Below are 22644 nucleotides of genomic sequence, written 5' to 3' on the forward strand. Positions count from 1 at the left end.
AAAATACACAACGGAGAGTATGTATGGCACACTAGTCCGAGACTGAACAGAGAAATCTGGATCCATGAGAGCTGGGTGGTGAATGCTCAGGTGCAGCAGTCGCTATTCATCTGCGGTGGTAGAATCACTCGACAATGAGGGAGGATCAGCAGTTGTCAAGAGTTTCGTACTCTGTCTCTGGGGTTGCCCGTGATGTACCCCCCCCTCACAGGAGTTGCTCAGAGCTGGACTGGACGTACACTGAATCTCCACAGAACAGCTATACAGTATAGTGGGAATTCTAGCCTTATCACACATTCAACGTTTTGTGATAAAGTACTATACCGTTAGCTCGCTAACGTTACATACAGTAATGTGCTCCACCTTCCAGACCAGGATGAAGTTTGGTTGACATGGGTGCCCCACTGCATATGATTATGAGATGGCTTAAAATGAGAAGTTAATTTAACTAGCTATATAACTATTACATTGAATAATGATAATTGGCTATCGGTGCTTACCAAGTATCGTCGGAAAGCCAGGTCATATCTACATGACATTAACGCCTTAGACCAGAGCTAATACACATGGGTAGATAAAGGTAACTAATACAATGTGTTTCAGTGTCTAAGAAATATGGAATGAAAATAGCCGTTAAATATTTAGCGGGGAATTTAGAAACTGGATTGCAAATACCTAACTACGGCAAGTGAAATAGGTCAGGTGTTTTTTTTTTTTGTGCATCCGCTTTCTGCACTGTCAACGCTTGGCTTGGTTGTTGGGCCGAGCTGCTGGGAACAATGATGTCGGAGCAGGAGGCTCTGAAGTGCTCCAGCGCAAGAAACCGTGGAGGAACGCAGCGGGTTGAAGGCAAACTGCGAGCGAGTGTAGAAAAGGGAGATTACTATGAGGCTCACCAGATGTACAGAACCTTGTTTTTTAGGTAAGAAATTTAAATTTTCGTTAGCTTCTTGGGCCTTCATTTTTTTCTGATCTTAATGCTTGGCAACCTTGCTGCCTCCATTATATTGCACGATTCGTCGATTCACGGTACTGCCCCACCCACTCGGGTCAGTCCTTATTTTTGAATGGACACTTTTATGCGTCAATCACTGGAATTATCCGCCTAGCTCGCTAGCCTAGTTAGCTCATCAATGTCGCAATAATATAAGCAAGCGCCAACCCATCTCCTTTACTAACGTTAGCTAGCTATCTACCCGCAATGCCCATGTTCGTTTAGTAAAGATACAGTTCACTAACCTGGCACACTTACAAACAGTACAGACTGTCAGCCCAAGCCCAGCAAAAACCATGTCAAGTACTAGTTAGCTAACGCTAAATAACTTGCCATCTTGCTTGGTTTGTAGTTAGCTGGTTAGTAAATGTAGATAAAATAAACTAGTTAACGTTAGCTAGTCAACTTTGCTAAGCATGCACAATCAATTAAGCGATGGTGTTTGGTATTGCCCACGATTCATGACTTCCCATCACCATCACTATGGTCTCATTCATTAACTTGCTGTTGGATGAGCTCCCATGTTTGACAGTCATGACAGGTAGCCTAACTGCACATGAGAACTGTGTGGCCACAGCCTTTACGTTAACTAAGGGTGTTTTCACATATCATACTATTTAAAGAAGTGAACTGGGGTAAAAAAAAAAAAAGCGAAAGAACGACTTTCCCTTTGCGTTCACATTTCTATGTTTAGAAAGGTACCAAGATATTTTTCCCAACATTCACTCACTACACTCTGGGTAAAAGTATAGGACAAGCCATTCCTTCAGACAGCTAGATATATCAACATACATTTTGGAATCTAATAGATTGCATTTTGTTTAAACGTGAGACATAGTCATTGTAAGCAGAAGATAATATTAACATGTAAATATTATTGGCAGCAGATTAAATAATGCTGTAGGCTTAATTGAAAATTGTACACCCAATGTCGGCAACTGACCATTAAGAGCTAGAATGGATTTTGTAACTATAGTGTGATTCTCACCAAATACACTATCACATGATCAAAAGTATGTGGACATGCTTGTCAAACATCTCAATCCAAAATCATTGGCATTAATATGGAGTTGGTCCCCCTTTTGCTGCTATAACAGCCTCCACTCTTATAGGAAGGCTGTCAACTAGATATTGGAACATTGCTGCTGGGACTTGCATCCATTCAGCCACAAGCGCATTAGTGAGGTTGGGTACTGATGTTGGCGATTAGGCCTGACTCGCAGTCTGTGTTCCAATTCATCCCAAAGGTGTTCGATGGGGTTGTGGTCAGGGCTCGTCTAGAATGTCATTGTATGCTGTAGCGTTAAGATTTCCCTCCACTGGAACTAAGGGGCCTAGCCCGAACCATGAAAAACAGCCCCAGACCATTTTTCGTCCTCCACTAAACTTTATAGTTGGCACTATGCATTTCGGCAGGTAGCGTTCTCCTTGCATCCGCCAAACCCAGATCAGTCTGTCGGACTGCCAGATGGTGAATCACTCCAGAGAACGCGTTTCCACTGCTCCAGAGTCCAATAGCAGCAAGCTTTACACCACTCCAGCCAACGCTTGGCATTGGACATGGTGATCTTAGGCTTCCAGAGGCAGTTTTGAATTAAGTAGTGAGTGTTGCAACCGAGGACAAATTTTGTGGCCTATCACTTCGCAGCCGAGCCGTTGTTGCTCCTAGACGTTTCCACTTCACATTAACAGCACTTAGTTGACCAGGGCAGCTCTAACAGGGCATACATTTGACGAACTGACTTGTTAGAAAGATGGGATCCCATTACGGTGCCACGTTGAAAGTCACTGAGCCCTTCAGTAAGGCCATTCTACAGCCAATGTTTGTCTATGGAGATTCCATGGCTGTGTGCTCGATTCTATACACATGTCAGCAACGGTGTGGCTGAAATAGCCGAATCCACTCATTTGAAGGGGGTGTCCATATACTTTTGTCTATATATAGTGTACGTTGTTGTCGTCTCACACTTCAAAATTGAATAAACAGCTTAAGAAGATCTCTTAGCCTGTAGATAAACATAATTGCAAATAAATAATCTTAACATTGTGTCAGTACAAAACTCCACACACACACACAATTAAAAGTCTAATTGATTATTAGAAAACCCTTTTGAAATTATATTAGCACAGCTGAAAACTGTTGTTCTGATTTAAAGAAGCAATAAAACTGGCCTTCTTTAGACTAGTTGAGTATCTGGAGCATCAGCATTTGTGCGTTCGATTACAGGCTCAAAATGTCCAGAAACTAAGAACTTTTTTCTGAAACTCGTCAGTCTCTTGTTCTGAGAAATTAAGGCTATCCCTTGCGAGAAATTGCCAAGAAACTGAAGATCTCGTACAACACTGTTTCCTACTCCCTTCACAGAACAGTTCAAACTGGCACGAACCATAATAGAAAGAGGAGTGGGAGGCCCCGGTGCACAACTGAGCAAGAGCACAAGTACATTAGTGCTTAGTTTAAGAAACAGACAACTCACAAGTCCTCAACTGGCAGCTTCATTAAATAGTTCCCGTAAAATACCAGTCTCAAAGTCAACAGTGAAGAGGTGACTCTGGGATGCTGGCCTTTTAGACAGAGTTCCTCTGTCCAGTGTCTGTTCTTTTGCCCATCTTAATCTTTCCTTTTTATTGGCCAGTCTGAGATATGGCTTTTTCTTTGCAACTCTGCCTAGAAGGCCAGCATCCCGAGTCGCCTCTTCGCTGTTGACGTTGAGACTGGTGTTTTAAAGGTACTATTTACTCTAGCTGCCAGTTGAGGACTTGTGAGGCATCTGTTTCTCAAATGAGTCATTCTGATGTACTTGTCCTCTTGCTCAGTTGTGCACCGGGGCCTCCCACTCATCTTTATTTTATGGTTAGAGACTGTGTGAGCTGTTCTGTGAAGGGAGTAGTACCCAGTGTTGTATGAGATCTTCAGTTTTTTGCAATTTCTCAAATGGAATAGCCTTCATTTCTCAGAACAAGAATAGACTGATAAGTTTCAGAAGAAAGTATTTTGTTTCTGGCCATTTTGAGCCTGTAATCAAACCCACAAATGCTGATGCTCCAGATAGTCAACTAGTCTAAAGAAGGCCAGTTTTATTGCTTCTTTAATTAGCACAACAGTTTTCAGCTATGCTAACATAATTGCAAAAGGGTTTTCTAATGATCAATTAGCCTTTTAAACTTGGATTAGCTAACACAACATGCCATTGGAACAGGAGTGATGGTTGCTCATAATGGGCCTCTGTATGCCTATGTAGATATTCCCTCAAAAAAATCTGCCACTTCCAGCTACAATAGTCATTTACAACATTAACAATGTCTACACTGTATTTCTGATCAATTTGATGTTATTTTATGGACAAAAAATTTATTTTTCTTTAAAAAACAAGTTCATTTCTACGTGACCCCAAACTTTTGAACGGTAGTATATTTTTGTGTTCACATTGCCCTAAGGAAGGGAACCAGATGGAATTCAAGTGAACCAAACTCAGACCACCTCTCAAGTTGGTCTCGGTTCGGTTCGCATCGTGGGCTCTTTTGAGGGGTCTGAGTTCCTTTTGGATTGTTCACTTTGAACTTAACTTAACTACATTTTTTGTGGAAATCACAACATTTGGCTGAAAGGGACCAAGTGTGAAAACACCCTGAGTGACAGTTAACTGTTATTTACTGTTGTGTATTGAGAAATGTTGGCCCAGTGACTGAGTACTACTTTTCAGCCCTCAGTATTTCCTAGTGGGACCACCACACTACCATTCCTATTGCCACTTTCTTAACCTGGTTTGAATGCAGTTTGTCAGTGACATAACATTTGCCATCTCTGTTTGACACAGGTATATGTCACAGGCAAAGCATGCAGATGCCAGGGAGTTGATGTACAATGGCGCCCAACTCTTCTTCAGTTACAACCAGGTATAAGAAAGCCTGGCACTGGGGCATTCATACATTAATGTAGTTTTTGTAGCGTCTCTTTTTGAGTCTAAGCTCTATAAGCAATCGTATTAATTCACAACTCAACAGTTGTATAAGAGTTCTGTGGCAAATTACTGTTTGTTTTTTTGTCATCCGCAGCTCAACAGTGCTGCAGACCTGTCAATGTTGGTGCTGGAGTCTTTGGAGAAATCAGAGGCAACGGTAGAGGACGAAGACTTAGGTGAGCGAACATACATACTTCATCGTAATTAAACATTATGAACACAGTTGGTGTCAGTGTACCGTTGTCTCTGTGTTAACCTCATCTGTGTTGCATTGCAGAGCACCTGGCTAAGCTGTTCAGTTTGATGGACCCTAACTCCCCAGAGAGAGTAGCATTTGTGTCCCGCGCACTCAAGTGGTCCACAGGCGGCTCGGGGAAGCTGGGCTCCCCCAAACTGCATCAGCTCCTGGCAGTCACCTTGTGGAAAGGTATTCAATGGGAAAACTCTGAACATTCTAAACGGCAAAGATATCATTTTCCCTCAACAAAGAGTTTGAATATGATTTAATTCTATCTGTTTAGAGCAAAACTACAGTGAGTCTCGCTACCACTTCTTGCACTCCTCTGATGGAGAGGGCTGTGCCCAGATGCTGGTGGAGTACTCGGCGCAGCGGGGCTTTCGCAGCGAGGTGGACATGTTTGTGGCGCAGGCCGTCCTACAGTAAGTCTCTGTCTCGCGCCACCTAGATCTGTTTTCAGTCTGTCATCAATAGCTGTTTGCTATGTTGTTTAATTGCTTTTTCAGCTCTGTCCCTCCACTCTCTTTCCCTCACTGCTCAGGTTCCTCTGTCTAAAGAACAAAAACAGTGCATCTGTGGTGTTCAGCACATATACTCAGAAACACCCCTCAATAGAGAAGGGCCCTCCCTTTGTTCAGCCCTTGCTCAACTTCATCTGGTTTCTCTTGCTGGCAGTGGATGGGTAAGGCCTTGTTTGTTCAACCACCCTTCGAATAGAACCCACATTGTTTTGCCAGGTTCTCATAAATGTGCCTCCCCTTGTATGTTCTCCTCTGCAGAGGGAAATTAACAGTGTTCACAGTGCTATGTGAACAGTATCAGCCTTCCCTGAAGAGGGACCCTATGTATAATGAGGTGAGTTTGACCATTTAGTGTCCCGCTGTGGTCACGTAGCATTATAACTCAGCATGGTGTCTAATAATAATTTTCCTGTTCTATTGACTGCCTGCTGCGTCAGTATCTCGACAGGATAGGTCAGCTTTTCTTCGGGGTGCCACCCAAACAGTCCTCATCATATGGTGGATTGCTCGGTAAGTGCTTGTGACTCACTGCAGACTATTTCACCATTGAAATCCGCGTTGGGGAAACTGTAGTTTTTTTTTTTTGTGTGTGTTTCATTGAAGTGTGTTCTGTGTCTGTCAGGAAACCTGTTGAACAGCCTGATGGGTTCAGATGAGGAGGGAGAGGAAGCACAGGAGGACGGCAGCCCCATTGAGCTGGACTGAGAGCTCTGGGACGAGCAAGGCTACCCCCCCCCCTCCCAGGTGGTTGCAGAGGCGTGCTGGTCTCCCTACCTCCCAGTTCCCCAAGACATCCAACTAGAACCAGAACAAATAGCAGGCCAAACTATCCCTCTCAGCACTGCCAGGACTGCGCAAAAATGCAAATGCTTTCCGTTTGAGTTATATTAGGTTTTATTTTCATCGTTTTTGTTTCTTAGTTTTGGACAATTTTCTGTGTAGTTCTGGTCTTTTCAAAGGAAAGCAGCTGCATTCCTTACTTCCTGGACTTCTTATTTTCTCTCATCCCCAGGGACAGAAAAGATTCAACAATGACTGCATATTAATTTGTCATAATTATAGCTCCTAAAATAACACCTCATCCTGGGATACAACAACAATGAAAAACACTTCTCTCTAGGGAGTAACACTTTTTCTCCCCATTCACCATGCATCCACTGGAAGTGGAGGTAGTAATTTCTATTAAAGAGTTACTATAACCAACTTGTAATCCATGTAAATGTTCAATAATAGTCAGGAGTGTGGTGAGCTGCATGGTATAGTGTCATTGGGGAGAGACATACAGGTAACTGCCCAAAATATTGGAAACACTTGAGTAAATGAGGGATGAAAGTATATCGAAAGCAGGTGGATTAACTTGGATTAACTTATCTTGCTTAGGGTCGTGTGTAAAAATGCTGGGCAGGCCATCATTTTGGCTAACATGGCTATTCCCTTATAGGATGACAATGCCCCCATCCACAGGGCACGAGATCTCAACCCAAATGAACAGTTATGTGAGATTCTGGAGTGGTGCCTGAGAGTGTTTTTCCATCAACAAAACACCAAATGATGGAAGAATGGTGTCACATCCCTCCCAATAGATTTCCAGACACTAGAATCTATGCCAATGTGCATGGAAGCTGTTCTTGCTCGACGTCCTAATAAGATGCTATGTTAGTGTTTCCTTTATTCTGTCAGGTACCTGTCGGGCATCGTATACCTGGCTGCAAACTAAAGCCGGATTTGATCACTATTCATAATCTGTCACGTATGGGAGATTACATGTGTTTAAATCGACAGGAGTGGATGGGTATGCTCAGATCATATACACGTGGCTGTGAGGTGTTGATGAATGTATTTGGCATGTTCATGTAAATGCAAGTCAGTTCCGTTGAAGTCTTCTATTTTGGGTGACTGCTCCATTTTGTCGGTCCAGATGTTTGACTGCGATCAGACGGACAAACAGAAGATTAAACAACTTGAAACAATCCCCGCCTACCGTAGTATTATATTGCCTATATCCAGAAGATTAGTTATCTTACCGGGTTGGGCTTAAATGCATACTCCAGTATCCAAAATGAATATTCATTTACATGGAGAGAGTGGTTGTTTAAATCAGTACTTTTACATTTTCTTCTGCTACTGTACATGTTTTAGGATTTTATTTTTGGTGAATTCATGTTTTACAGGTTCATATCTGTTTTGGAATTATAACCACTGTAGAAATTCTCATGGGTGAATCTTCCAAAGCTACTCTACAGCCACCGCGAGATACTTTGTTATTATAAAGTTAAAGCCTTGATAATAGTCAAGATGTCCATTAGGGTGTTACAACTATAACATCTCTTAACTTAAGAAAACAGTTATTCAATGCACCAAGTTTTCAATGCACCAATATGTAGCCTGGATAGGATAAAGGTCTGAATCAAATATTCCTCCTGCTTTGTGAGTCATACGGTAAGGCACAATACGTTTAGGAAATGATACCCGGAGTTGTGTGACCAAAGGCTTTAAGACAGACCGGGGCTCAGGCGAGCTAGCCGGCATGTTGGAACATAACATTTGGTTTCTGATAGTTTCAGTTGAATGCAAATGGGTGTGGTTTGCCTTTTAAAATGTTACACTAATTGAGTAAATAAACAACTGATGATAGCTTCTCTGTCCTCACGGTCAGTTTAAAGAGTGCTAGGCTTGAAAGAGTTGTTTGCATTTAGAGAAGCCAATCATTTGTTACAAATGCACAACACCGCCATGGTTTGGTTTTGCTTTTTTCAATCACGTTCAGAAATTTTACAATGATATACAAAATGTTAGCACAGAATGGAGAAACTTAATTTCAGTACAGTACAAATCCATAAACAAGTATACAATCACAAATGCAGGGAATTTTAACAGCATTGCATGAATCTGTTATTTTTTTTAATCTTTCCAACAATGGCGTACCAAGGACCTCTGTTTCCAGGGCTATCGAGCTCCAGTCCTTGAGGACTGATCTGTCTTGAGTTTTCATATCAATCTGTCAATGAATTAATCCATTGATTGGCTATGGAGTCTACACACCTAGTTTACGAGGTCCAAATGAAATACTGAAAGATGAAAATCAGAACATTTAAAGCCCTCCAAGATACTGGTTGACAGATCGTGGGCACTAAACAGAGAATGCAATTGCAAGGCGAGACAATCCCTCCAGTGCACATAGATATATGGAGGAAAAAGGGCATGCAGTCGATGTCCTCAGGTCCTGGACTGCAAGGTGAGGCGGTGGAGCATGTCTGAAAGGTGAGCCATGTCTGGCTGCTGGGCCTGGTGCTTAATAAACTCTAATGTCCGCACCTGTCGAGAAATATGTTGTGTGTACAGAGATTATGATGGGACTTCTACTGTATCTCTCCTAAGTTTTATTGTTCCTATGGCTACAAACGGCCTGTGTTTTACTCACGGAGGTGCGTGTGTTGCAGTAACCCTGCTTGTGGCTCAGATTCCACAGGTTGACAGCCAGCTGGTTGAGTTTGTTGTTGCGCAGGTCCCCGTGAGCTAGGAGGCAGCCAAACAGAGAGAAGGCCAGACTACCCTGTCTATGGACACTCTACAACAGAGGAAGGGATAAGAGAGAGTTAAACATGTGTATGGATATATACAAAAAAACAATGTATGACTATTCTATTCTCAGGACACTGGCATAGTGCGTCCTACCTCATCTCTACCCAAGGTCTTGAGGTGGTCCAGCACTTGTCCAATCAGAGTTTCACATAACTTGTTGATCTCTGCCAAAAACTTGGGATCTCCTCCATAAAGTGTTTCATTCGAGTCCACTGGAAAAGAGAAAGGAAGGATGTGTGTTAGCTGGCTTTGACTCAAATGATCCTTTAAATTCACTCTCCTATATTTCTAGCCTATTCTGAGAGACCAAAATCATATGGCCCTCTGATAGTGGGTTCGATTCCCGGGACCACCCGTACTTACATTTTTTTATGAATGCATGACTGTAAGCCGCATTGGATAATAGTGTTAGCTAAAATCCATATAGTATTATATTACATGCCACATAAACCTGAAACGTATGGGAGAAGAGGGTGTGTGTTTCTGGGTAGTACCTTTGGGGATGGAGTAGAGGTAGCTCTCCTGACTCATGGCAGCCAGTAGTGGCAGGGCGCTGATGTAGACATGGACCTTGGCGTCACTGTTGTCCTCCCAGGTGTAGTCCTGCACCATGTTGAGCAGCCCACGCACAAGGAACAACACCCCTGCCTCTGGGTGGTCCTGGACACACACACACACACACACACACACACACACACACACACACACAGGAAGTACTTCCTTGACATCTATTTCTTTAGTTATTTCAAGCATTATGGGAAAAGCAGGGATGTTTCCTTACCGGCACAACTAATAGTGCTGACAGGAAGTTGTTGATGAAGTCAAGCAGAAAGCCCTCAGAAGAGCGCAGTTTGCCCTCGATACTGATACTGCGTGGCACCTCTGGCAACACACTGACCGCTGCCTTCAGGAATGCATCCGCTAGGAGAGAGCGATAACAGTGAATGAGAATTCACTTCAGAACTGGTGAAAACCTCAGGACTCTGGGTCTGTCTATTCTGAACAGAGCACACTCAGACTCACCCTGGGAAAGACACTGGTTGGCCAGGGCCACCTGCCCAGACAGCAGGTAGAGGTTGAGGCGGCTGAAGATGCTGGTGAGGGAGGGAATGGTGATGAAGCTGTATGCAGCACATGCCTGAGAGAGAGACCGAGGATTCAGTGACGCATTAGTGGCCATATTGAGGACACAGATGTTGGGGTTATAGACAGTGAGGTCGCATGACCCACCCTGACAAAAGCAGCAGTCTTGCGGGAGTGGCTCCCCCTCATCACACGCCTCGTCTCCATGGCCAGCTGGTTCACAGTCTGAGAGAAGAGGACAAAAAAGTTATGCGCGTGTGTATGTGCAGTATATATACGACCACGACAAAATGATTTTAAAAAAAGGTTAAGCTAGATTCATATCAACTGTCAAAAGAAGGTGGGCTTTGTATTGCAACGCAAAGCAGAATCGCGTCGAGGTGTGGTCCCACATGCGCACACAGATAAGATGATGAAGGTAGGATATGGTGGGTCCCTTGGCGGCTGTGCTTGGACTCACGTGGATGAGCTGCACCAACACTGGCTCCAGGTTACAGAAGGTGGCCCGGGCCTCCACACAGAAACTCAGCTGCTGCTCAAAGTCACGGCCAAACGACACCTGGAGAGAGGGAGGGAGAGAAAGAGAGACATATGCTGAGTCACTAGCCGTCACCCTTGGAAATGCAGGAGGGGAAGGAGTGTCTGGAGACCCAGAGGATGGGCAGTCTGAGTTGAAGACACTCACCATGCGTATGAAGCCATTGATCAACAAGGCCAGAGATCTCTTCTCGTCCTCCAGCGTCAGAGCACTAAGGGACACAGAGAGAGTAGGGTAATTTAGAACACACACACATTAGAACACACACACACACACACACACAGTTGGCTACTTACTTGACAGAGTCGTGCATGGTCTTGCAGACGTGGAGTAGAGCGTTGAGGATGACAGGATCTCTAGTGGGCTCCTGCTGGTGTCTGAGAAGACAGACAGGCAGACAGACAGACATGAGGGATAGACACGGACACTTCACACGTATAGTGTGGAAGAGACATTTCGCTTGGGTGACATTAGCCACGTTAGCATGACAACAGCAAAAGGTGTCGGCTAAACCAGACGTACTTGATGAAGACGTCCATGATGGAGAGACACACCCCCACCCTGACGCTGTCCTTCTGGAACATGTCCATGAAGGGAAGGAAACGCTCCTGAGGAGGGGGGGTCACAGAGAAACTAGTTAGATCTACCCGCTGATAAAACACAAGTGATTGTTTGAGACTGGAGAATGTCAACACTGAGTCTTACCATGGAGAAGAGGACAGAGAAGTCATGAAAGTAGGTGAGGATCTTCCGTATCACGGACTGAAGCTGAGGATAGGCATCCTCAAAGGCCCGGTCTGGGGTCATGTGCTTGATGATGTCAGAGAGCACAGTGTTGACCTCACGTTTCTGGGAATAAGAACAGAGAAACGAGGATTATATACAGGCAGGAGTCATTTCGAGACCCTTGTGCTCAGAACTCTTTCAGTGGCAGCGCTGTAGTTCTCTTGGACACTCACAGTGAAGTGACGACAGGTGAACTCCACCCAGATCTCAGCACAGTTGATGTAATCCTGGAATAAGAAAACGAAACATTTGCAACCCTTTGTCAATGTGAACCACCAGGCACGCCTTCATTGTCTAAGAGGGTTGTTATTTGCTCTGTACCTGTGGACTTCGCACTTTGGTGATGACCTTCCAGGCCTCATTGAGGATGGGCAGCCTTTCCGCCTCAGGAGGGTCAGCACAGGCCAGGCTGCGGCCCAGAGAGCCAAACAACAGGTGCTGAAGGAGGACAGAGAGAGGAAGTTGAAGAGTAAACAACACAGATACCAGATAAAAGCGATATTGGAGGCAGAAGGGAGGGGCAACGATGCTATTTTTAGAGCACATGGTGCATGTGGATGTGTCTAACCTTAGGGAATCCTGCCTCATCACAGTCCTTGATCATGCCGATGAAGTCGGTGGCTCTCGTCGCGATAAACTCCGCCCTGAACGCCCACATCACCGAGTTCAGCAGCAGGGCACTGTGGGGAAATCAACATTAGTTGAGACTCAATGCCCGGGTTTGGCTTCCTGTGGACATGGATAATATACTGTACATCTAGTTGATTTTTATATGAAACTTCAAAACCAAACGACAGCCTCGGGTAAGGTTAAGGGGGGGTGTATCTTTGTTAACAACAGCTGGTACGCAATCTCTAATGTTAAGGAAGTCTCAACTTCTTGCTCGCCTGAATTAGAATACCTCATGATGACCTGCAGACCATACTATTTAACAAGAGTTTTCATCTATACAGAACAAAAAATATAAACACAACATGTAAAGTGTTGGTCCCATGTTTCATGAGCTGAAATAAAAGATCCCAGAAATGTTCCATATGCACAAAAAGCTTATTTCTCAAAAATGTTGCATCCCTGTTAATTTGATTGCATTTCTCCTTTGCCAAGATAATACATCTATCTACCTGACAGGTGTGGCATATCAAGAAGTTGATTAAACAGCATGATCATTACACAGCTGCACCTTGTGCTGGGGAAAATTAAAGGCCACTCTAAAATGTGCAGTTAGTCACACAACGCAATGCCACAGATGTCTCAAGCATTTGGAATGCTGACTGCATAAATGTCCACCAAAGTTGTTGCCTGAGAATTGAACGTTAATTTCTCTACCATAAGGTGCCTCCAATGTCATTTTAGAGAATTTGGCAGTACGTCCAGCTGGCCACACAACCACAGATCACATGTAACCATGCCAGCCCAAGACCTCCACATCTGGCTTCTTCACCTGCGGGATCGTCTGAGACCAGCCACCCGGACAGCTGATGAAACTGAGGAGTATTTCTGTCTTGGCTGGTCCTGGCTCCCCAGTGGGTGGGCCTATGCCCTCCGAGGCCCACCCATGGCTGTGCCCCTGCCCAGTCATGTGAAATCCACAGATTTCCTTATATGAAATGTAAATAAGTAAAATCATTGAAATTGTTTCATTTATATATTTCTGTTCAGTATAGATTTTTTGTAGCTGTCTATTTACCACCACAAACCGAGGCTGGCACTAAGGCCACACTAATTGAGCTATATAGGGCCATAAGCAAAGAAAATGCACATTCAGAGGTGGCGCTCCTAGAGGCCGGTGATTTTAATACAGTGATTTTAATACAGGTAAACTGAAATCCGTTTTAAATCATTGTTAAAGCATGTAACCTGTGCAACTAGAGGCGACAAATGTCTCTATCACATTTACTCCACACACAGAAACAAATGCAAAGCTCTCCCTCGCACTCCCTATGGCATATCTGACCATAATTCAATCCTAATGATTCCTCCTTACAAGCCAAAACTCAAACAGGAAGTATCAACGACGCGCTCACTAAGGATGTCGTCCGATGAAGAGGATGCTAAGCTCCATGACTATTTCGCTAGCCTACAGTCGTGGCCAAAAGTTTTGAGAATGAAAATTAATATTTGTGTCACAAAGTCTGCTGCCTCAGTCAGTTTGTATGATGGCAATTTGCACATACTCCAGAATGTTATGAAGACTGATCAGATAAATTGCAATTAATTGCAAAGTCCATCTTTGCCATGCAAGTTAACTGAATCCCAAAAATTAATTTCCACTGCATTTCAGCCCTGCCACAAAAGAACCAGCTGACATCATGTCAGTGATTCTCTCATTAACACAGGTGTGAGTGTTGACGAGGACAAGGCTGGAGATTACTCGGTCATGCTGATTGAGTTCGAATAACAGACTGGAAGCTTCAAAAGGAAGGTGGTGCTTGGAATCATTGTTCTTCCTCTGTCAAACATGGTTACCTGCAAGGAAACACATGCCGTCATCATTGCTTTGCACAAAAAGGGCTTCACAGGCAGGATATTGCTGCCATTTATTGGATCATCAAGAACTTCAAGGAGAGCAGTTCAATTGTTGTGAAGAAGGCTTCAGGGCGCCCAAGAAAGTCCAGCAAGCGCCAGAACTGTTTCCTAAAGTTGATTCAGCTGTGGGATCGGATACCACCAGTACAGAGCTTGCTCAGGAATGGCAGCAGGCAGGTGTGAGTGCATCTGCACGCACAGTAAGGCGAAGATTTTTGGAGGATGGCCTGTTGTCAAGAAGGGCAGCAAAGAAGCCACTTCTCTCCAGGAAAACAATCAGGGACAGACTGATATTCTGCTAAAGGTACAGGGTTTGGACTGCTGAGGACTGGGCTTAAGTCATTTTCTCTGATGAATCCCCTTTCCAATTGTTTGGGGCATCTGGAAAAAAGCTTGTCCTGAGAAGAGAAGGTGAGCGCTACCATCAGTCCTGTGTCATGCCAACAGTAAAGCATCCTGAGACCATTCATGTGTGGGGTTGCTTATCAGCCAAGGGAGTGGGCTCACTCACAATTTTGCCAAAGAACACAGCCATGAATAAAGAATGGTAGCAACACATCCTCCGAGAGCAACTTCTACCAACCATCCAGGAACAGATTGGTGACGAACAATGCCTTTTCCAGCATGATGGAGTACCTTGCCATAAGGCAAAAGTGTTAACTAAGTTGCTCGGGGAACAAAACATTGATATTTTGGGTCCATGGCCAGGAACTCCCCATACCTTAATCCCATAGAGAACTTGTGGTCAATCCTCAAGAGGCAGGAGGACAAACAAAAACCCACAAATTCTGACAAACTCCAAGCATTGATTATGCAAGAATGGGCTGCCAGTCAGGATGTGGCCCAGAAGTTAATTGACAGCATGCCAGGGCAGATTGCAGAGGTCTTGAAAAGAAGGATCAACACTGCAAATATTGACTCTTTGCATAAACTTAATGTAATTGTCAATAAAAGCCTTTGACACTTATGAAATGCTTGTAATTATACTTCAGTATTCCATAGTAACATCTGACAAAAATATCTAAAGACTGAAGCAGCAAATATTGTGGAAATTAATATTTGTGTCATTCTCAAAACTTTTGGCCACGACTGTAGACTGTAAGATGTATTGGGATTCATCTGATAACATTGAGGAGTTTACCACATCAGTCACCGGCTTCATTAATAAGTGCATCGACGTCGTCCCCACAAACTACCACAGACAAAGGGAAAGCCGTCCGCGAGCTGCCCAGTGACACAAGCCTACCAGACAAGCTAAATGTGGCTATGCTCACTTTGAGGCAAGCAACACTGAGGCAAGCAACACTGAACCATGCATGAGAGCTCCAGCTGTTCCACCATCATCCAAGACACCCTGGACCCACTCTAGTTCCCATACCGGCCCAACAGATCCACAGATAACACAATCTCTATTGCACTCCACACCGCCCTCTCCCACTCGGACAAGAGGAACACCTATTTGAGAATGCTGTTCATTGAGTATAGCTCAGCGTTCAACACCATAGTACCTTCCAAGCTCATCACTGAGCTCAGGACCCTGGGACCGAACGCCTCCCTCTGCAACTGGATCCTGATGGGCCTCCCCAGGTGGTGAAAGTAGGTAACAACACATCTGCAATGCTGACCCTCAACGCAGGAGCCCCTCAGGGGTGCATTCGTAATCCCCACCTGTACTCCCTGTTCACCTACAACTACCTGGCCACGTACGACTCCAACAAAATCATTACATTTTCTGACAACACGACGGTGGTTGGCCTGATCACCGACGATGAGACAGCCTATAGGGAGGAGGTCAGAGACCTGGCAGTGTGGTGCCAGGACAACAACCTTTCAATGTCAGCAGGAGAAATGAGATGGTCGTGGACTACAGGAAACAGTGGGTCAAGAACGCCCTCATCCACAGGAATATAGTGGAGCGGGTCGTTAGCTTCAAGTTCCGCTGTGTCCACATCACTAAGGAATTATCATGGTCCACACACACACCTACACAGCGTCACCATTGAGAGCATCTTGACTGGCTGCATCACCGCTTGGTATGGTAACTGTTCCTCTACACCAGGCGGTGTCAGATGATGGCCCTAAAAATTGTCAAAGTCATAGACTCTACTCTATTCTACAGCACGACAAGTGGTACTGACGCACCAAGTCTGGAACCGACAGGATCCTGAACAGCTTCTACCCCGAAGCCATAAGACTGCTAGATAGTTAGTTAAATAGTTCACCAAATATCTACCTGGACTATCTGCATTGACCCTTTTTGCACAAACTCGTTTGACTCATCACGTACACTGCTGCTACGGCTTATTATCTATCCTGTTGCCAAGTCACTTTATCCCTACCTACATATCTACCTCAACCTCGTAACCCTGCACATCGACTCAGTGCTGGTACCTCGTGTAAATAGCCAAGTTATAGTGACTCACTGTGTATTTATTCCTAGAGTTATAATTTTTTTATTATTTCTCTAAGTAATCTTTTCACTGTTTGTCTGCACCTGTCGTTTACGAAGTGTGTGACAAATAACATTTGATCTGTATTACAGGAACGTGTGCCACCACACGGCAACCCAGTGCATCTGGCTTCTAAAGAAATCCCTCTGGTGTAGAGGAGTACTCACTTATTCCCAAGCTTTTTGCATCTCTCCATCATCTCTGTTAGCAGGGCCTGCAATGGAACAAAGGATGTCAAATAAACTCAGCAAAAAAAATGAAACATCCCTTTCTCAGGACCCTATCTTTCAAAGGTCATTCGTAAAAATCCAAATAACTTAACAGATCTTCATTGTAAAGGGTTTACACACTGTTTCCCATGCTTGTTCAATGAACCATAAACAATTAGTGATCATGCACCTGTAGAACGGTCATTAAGGCACTATCAGCTTACAGACGGTAGGCAATTAAGGTCACAGTTATGAAAACTTAGGACACTAAAGAGGCCTTTCTACTGACTCTGAAAAACACCAACAACAAAAAAGATGCCCAGGGTCCCTGCTCATCTGCGTGAACGTGCCTTAGGCATGCTGCAAGGAGGCATGAGGACTGCAGATGTGGCCAGGGCAATAAATTGCAATGTCCGTACTGTGAGACGCCTAAGACAGCGCTACAGGGAGACAGGACGGACAGCTGATCATCCTAGCAGTGGCAGACCACGTGTAACAACACCTTCAAAGGATCGGTATATCCAAACATCACACCCGCGGGACAGGTACAGAATGGCAACAACAACTGCCTGAGTTACACCAGGAACACACAATCCCTCCATCAGTGCTCACTGTCCACAATAGGCTGAGAGAGGCTGGACTGAGGGCTTGTAGGCCTGTTGTAGCAGGTCCTCACCAGACATCACCGGCAACAATGTCGCCTATGGGCACAAACCCACCGTTGCTGGACCAGACAGGTCTGGCAAAAAGTGCTCTTCACTGACGAGTCGCGGTTTTGTCTTACCAGAGGTGATGGTCGGATTCGCGTTTATCGTTAAAGGAATGAGCGTTACACTGAGGCCTGTACTCTGGAGCGGGATCGATTTGGATGTTGAGGGTCATTCATGGTCTGGGGCGGTCTGTCACAGCAACATCGGACTGAGCTTGTTGTCATTGCAGGCAATCGTAACGCTGTGCATTACAGGGAAGACATCCTCCTCCCTCATGAGGTACCCTTCATGCAGGCTCATCCTAACATGACCCTCCAGCATAACAATGCCACCAGCCATACTGCTCGTTCTGTGCGTGATTTCCTGCAAGACAGGAATGTCAGTGTTCTGCCATGGCCAGCGAAGAGCCTGGATCTCAATCCCATTGAGCACATCTGGGACCTGTTGGATCGGAGGGTGAGGGCTTGGGCCATTCCCCCCAGAAATGTCTGGGAACTTGCAGGTGCCTTGGTGGAAGAGTGGGGTAACATCTCACGGAAAGAACTGGAAAATCTGGTGCAGTCCATGAGGAGGAGATGCACTGCAGTACTTAATGCAGCTGGTGGCCACACCAGATACTGACTGTTACTTTTGATTTTGACCCCCCCCCCCTTTTCAGGGACACTTTATTCCATATGTCTGTGGAACTTGTTCAGTTTATGTCTCAGTTGTTGAATCTTTTTATGCTCATACAAATATTTACACATGTTAAGTTTGCAGAAAATAAACGCGGTTGACAGTGAGAGGACGTCCCCCCGAGTTTACATGCCAGCGACTGTTATGGGGATATCCCCAATACAATAACCAATAACTACATAACTGTTATCGGTGGATACTGTCGGACCATTGTGGATGTGTTACGTTGGGTGGCAATGTACCTCTGGTGCTCTGTAGGAGACACACTGCAGGATCCAGTGGATGGCGGGGGAGTAGAGGGTCAGGTAGACGGGGATCTCCACCCTCTGCAGGACCAGCTGGTTCTGGACACTGTCGCCGTGGATCTGACGGAACGTCCCCAGCAGGTCAAAGAAGTTCTTGTTCAGGCTGTCCTTCAGGTGAGGAGCCACCTCCATCCCAATCTGGCCCGGAGAGAGATGGATGCAGAGAGAGAGGGGATTGGTGGATACGAGTAGAGGAAGAAAATAGGGAGATTAGAGAGGGAGGAGAGATAATTTATCCCATTCTCATGACTGAGCCAAAATCTAATACAGGGGGAAAAAAGCTAGAGGGGCGGTTGAAATCTCTGTAAATGAGAGCAACCAATGAGAGAGAGAGAGAGTTGAGAGAAATTATGTTCTGGAAGCCAGTCTCACCCGACAGAGGTAGGCCCGGGCATACACGGCCACCAGGGGGTCCCCTATCCCCCGGATCATAGCTGTGAGGCGAGGCACCGTCTCCTGGATCCCACTGAGAACACAGAGAGATGGAGTGAAACCAGTGAGCGGACGGCCAGACGGGTGAGAGAGTGGTGCTAGAGCGAGGTGGGGGAAACATGGGAGGGATACTAACCACTTGGTCAAGAAACGGTTACACTTCAGGAGAGCTACCTCGACATATCTGCATGTGGAGTCAAGGATTCAACTCAAACCACTGTGTAAGCATGTGATCAGAGACATAGGTAGATACAGTGAGCTCCAAAAGGTATTGGGACAGTGACACATTGTTTGTTAGTTTGGCTCTGTACTCCAGCACTTTGGATTTGAAATGATGCTAACAGACGCACACATATCATACCCCCCAAAAATTGTTATTGTAATGGTGAGAGGTTAACATGTCTTGGGGGGTATGATATTTGTGCGTCTAACTTTCTCACTCATCATTATTCATGATGAATTCAGGACTATCCGTAATCATTGTAGCATCCACATGAATATAGAAGTGTTTAGAAATATATTATATTCTTATTTACAGTAAAGGTGACTCAAAAATGGCACAATACATGATTTACCATTCATTTATGTACAAAATCATCTGAAACGGAACCAAAAACAAAACAGCAAACGCATCCAACAAGTTTGTAGTCACAAGCTTGATGCAATCATTGCATGTTAGGAATATGGGACCAAATTCTAAACTTTTGACTACTTTAATACACTTAAGTGAATTTGTATCAAAACTTTTTGTCCCCTAAAATGTGTGTGTGTGTGTGTGTGTGTAGCAAAATAGTTGTCATTTTAAAACGGTTCACCCGCTATGGATGAAAAATACCCTCAAAATGAAAGCTGACAGTCTTTACTTTAAACTCATAGTCATTGTGTTATTTTCAAATCCAAAGTGCTGAAGTACAGACACAAAAAAACAACAATGTGTCACTGTCCCAATACTTCTGGAGCTCACTGTATATGGTAACTGTACGTATGCATGAACAACTCAGTGTGCTACTGGAAAGTTGATGTGTATAATAAAGGATACAGTCGTGGGATGAGCTCTCTGATGGAGGCAATTTTGAAGAACCAGTTGAGGCAGGTCTCCTTGGCCGTGTCATTCACTTCATCAGCTGTAAAGGATTCTGGAGAGGGATCTGAATAAATAATAACTTAAAAAAATAAAAAAAGGAAGGACCATAGAGAGCACTTGGTGTGACACACCGACACGACACACAGGACATACCTGGTAGGGGGCGAGGGTCAGAACACATGGACCAGATCCTCTCATACACCAGACGTCCTAAGAGAGAGAGAGACATTTTGGTCACCTAAAATAACGTGACCCCTTCCCGACAACAAATCAAAACCCACTACAGCATCCAATGTGAAAAATGTGACTGGGTTACTATAGAATGCCCTGCTATTAATGGAAGTGACAGGCCAGTCCTCAGTACTTACCAAAGGTGTCCAGAATGTCTGTGATGAGGACAAACTTGCTTGGGTAGAACTGAATCACAGCTGTGTCTGACAGCAGCTTGGAGCACTAAGACACACACATACAACAACATAAGACAAAACATAACGTTGTAAATATATTTCATTGTAATAGATTTGCTACAAGTATTGCAGTTCTGACCTGGATGACGATCTTGAGGGCCTTGACCTTCTGGTCGGAGGCCCAGGCCTCTTTTAGAGACTGGTTGAGCTCCTCGATACGGTTCACATAGTCCTGCTGGGACAGATTCAGCAGCTCCCGCTGAGACCCCTGACGGCAGACGCACAACATTAGAGTCGGAAACACTAACATTCTTGGCAACAAAACTCAACAGAGAATGTTCTGGCTGTAGATCCATTCTGCTGTACTTACCTCTTCCAGGTCATCCAGCTCCTCTAGGCGAGTTCGCACCTTCTCCGATACAGCAGAGGAGGCAAGACTGGGAGCCTTGCCTGGAGAATGACAGAAGTGCCACAACAGTGCACGTGTGCATGTTTTTTTGTTGTTGTCTCGACTCAATCGATCAAGCTTTCAGAATAGGGGATCTGGTATATCAAAGACTATAAATGTTGGAGTAGACTTACCTTTCTCTGAGCCCATGAAGAGATTCTGTCAAAAAAAACAAGAGAGAGAGAAGTCAGTCTTTGTCCCATTACAGAGGATGGGAAAGGGGAAAATGTTTCTCTTTGAGGAATCTTAAAGCATAATCATTGCTCACAATGGAGAGCTTCTCCGTGGTAGTGAACCTGGCAAGGATTTCTCCCCGTTTGGATGACCACGGTTCAAAGTCCACTCCAACCTCATCCTCCTTCTCCCTCCTCTTTCCCCTACCCAAGTCCTGAACAGAGCACAGAAAAAAAATATTTGAGTGAGCCAGAGCGAGAGAGGAGGAAATTGTGCATGTTGCTTTATTTTTAACATCCTTTTAAGATACAACGCCTCCATAACGAGACACAATACAAATATCAGACCCCCCCCCCATCACCGTTGTACCACTATCAAACCTCCCATCTATCCCTCAGTGAGTATTTCATTCTATCCACACCCCTAGTGAATCACTCACCCCAGTGGAGCTGCTCTGTGAGAGGGTTGGAGGGGACTCGCTGGCAGAGGCTGCAGCAAACATGGACAGGGGGTCCGTTCCATCCAGCATGGAGCTCAGGGGATCTGGTGCCACAGAGCTGGAAGAGGAGGAAGAGGAGGAGGTGCTGCCTTTACGCGCTCCCCTCCGCGACTTGGAGTCTGTCACCTGTGTGGTATGTATGGATGGGTGGAGGTGTACAAGTTGTTTACTACTGGGCCACACACACACACACACACACACACACACACACACACACACACACACACACACACACACACACACACACAGAGAGAGAGCTATGCTCAAGTGGTTAGAAACATGTTCTATGGTAGGATGATTTACTCTTGCATTAATGATGATGATGATGCGAAGAAATTAAGCCTACATGCAATAAGTATCAATTTCTTTGCCATATATGGTGTGCATCAACAACATACAGTGCCATACTCACAGTGATGGACTTGAGGGGATGGTAGTCGCTAAACTCCACTGGGGCAACCTCCAGGCCACAGCTCTGCAGTTCAGAATCATACCTGCGTGCACGAGAGTGCCTGTCGCGGAAAACATATGTTACAGCTTGATTTACTCAGAAGTCTCTGGAATAAACCTGCATTAATACAAACATAGCGCAATATTAGCGAAATATGAGGATCCTGCACGTAGAAGTGTGTTCTTTTTCAGATTGTACTTTGATGCTGAATGTTATGCTCGCTGACATCGAGAAAGAAAAAAATTTAAAAAGTTGACAGCTCGTGACTTATGACAGCAAGATCAGACAGACCACGCGCATTTTCATTTGTTTTTTTATGCATCTAGCTATCTTGTTTTGATGTCAATTTCATACTCTTAAAGATTTAAAGGACACCAAAAACAGATTTAGGATCAGAAAAGATGCATCTTACCACTGCACAGCAGCCATTTTTCTCCAGTCATATGACGTCTACGCTTCCTGGTTGTAGTACCAATTTGGAGACGACACAGTTTTCTCCTCTAATAAGAGATTTGTCCAGATTTTATTTAAAGTGCTCATTAAACATAAACATTTTTAAAAGGATGGGTG

At 44.7% G+C, this 22644-nt stretch overlaps 2 protein-coding genes across 3 annotated transcripts; one reads left to right on the forward strand and one right to left on the reverse strand.

The window, feature by feature from the left end:
• The first annotated feature begins 712 nt into the window (after nucleotides 1-712).
• On the forward strand, nucleotides 713-7685 carry LOC118357522 (Golgi to ER traffic protein 4 homolog). The gene is made up of 9 exons (XM_035734708.1): nucleotides 713-922; nucleotides 4813-4891; nucleotides 5051-5132; nucleotides 5234-5383; nucleotides 5478-5616; nucleotides 5736-5876; nucleotides 5974-6049; nucleotides 6153-6225; nucleotides 6338-7685. Exons 1-9 carry the CDS (start codon nucleotides 780-782, stop codon nucleotides 6418-6420), a joined length of 966 nt encoding a protein of 321 aa, XP_035590601.1. The 5' UTR covers nucleotides 713-779; the 3' UTR covers nucleotides 6421-7685.
• Nucleotides 7686-8447: 762 nt separating this feature from the next.
• Nucleotides 8448-22631, reverse strand: LOC118357520 (VPS35 endosomal protein-sorting factor-like). Of its 2 annotated transcripts, none has more exons than XM_035734704.2 (29): nucleotides 22487-22631; nucleotides 22036-22135; nucleotides 21564-21749; nucleotides 21219-21338; nucleotides 21085-21109; nucleotides 20873-20952; nucleotides 20642-20770; nucleotides 20464-20548; nucleotides 20249-20305; nucleotides 20051-20147; nucleotides 19148-19195; nucleotides 18952-19045; nucleotides 18517-18717; nucleotides 16848-16894; nucleotides 12273-12384; nucleotides 12026-12142; nucleotides 11878-11931; nucleotides 11624-11767; nucleotides 11441-11526; nucleotides 11215-11295; nucleotides 11066-11129; nucleotides 10841-10939; nucleotides 10528-10605; nucleotides 10321-10435; nucleotides 10079-10218; nucleotides 9792-9957; nucleotides 9391-9509; nucleotides 9137-9283; nucleotides 8448-9030 (listed from the first exon to the last, which is right to left on the reverse strand). In XM_035734704.2, the coding sequence occupies exons 1-29, from the start codon at nucleotides 22501-22503 to the stop codon at nucleotides 8932-8934; spliced, it is 2907 nt and encodes a 968-aa protein (XP_035590597.1). In that variant the 5' UTR covers nucleotides 22504-22631; the 3' UTR covers nucleotides 8448-8931. The 2 variants fall into 2 exon arrangements, with proteins under 2 accessions (XP_035590597.1, XP_035590595.1); XM_035734702.2 differs by having other exon boundaries at nucleotides 20051-20159.
• Nucleotides 22632-22644: the final 13 nt, after the last annotated feature.

This window comes from Oncorhynchus keta, chromosome 24 (assembly GCF_023373465.1).
Source record: "Oncorhynchus keta strain PuntledgeMale-10-30-2019 chromosome 24, Oket_V2, whole genome shotgun sequence".
Taxonomy (NCBI): Eukaryota; Metazoa; Chordata; class Actinopteri; order Salmoniformes; family Salmonidae; genus Oncorhynchus; species Oncorhynchus keta.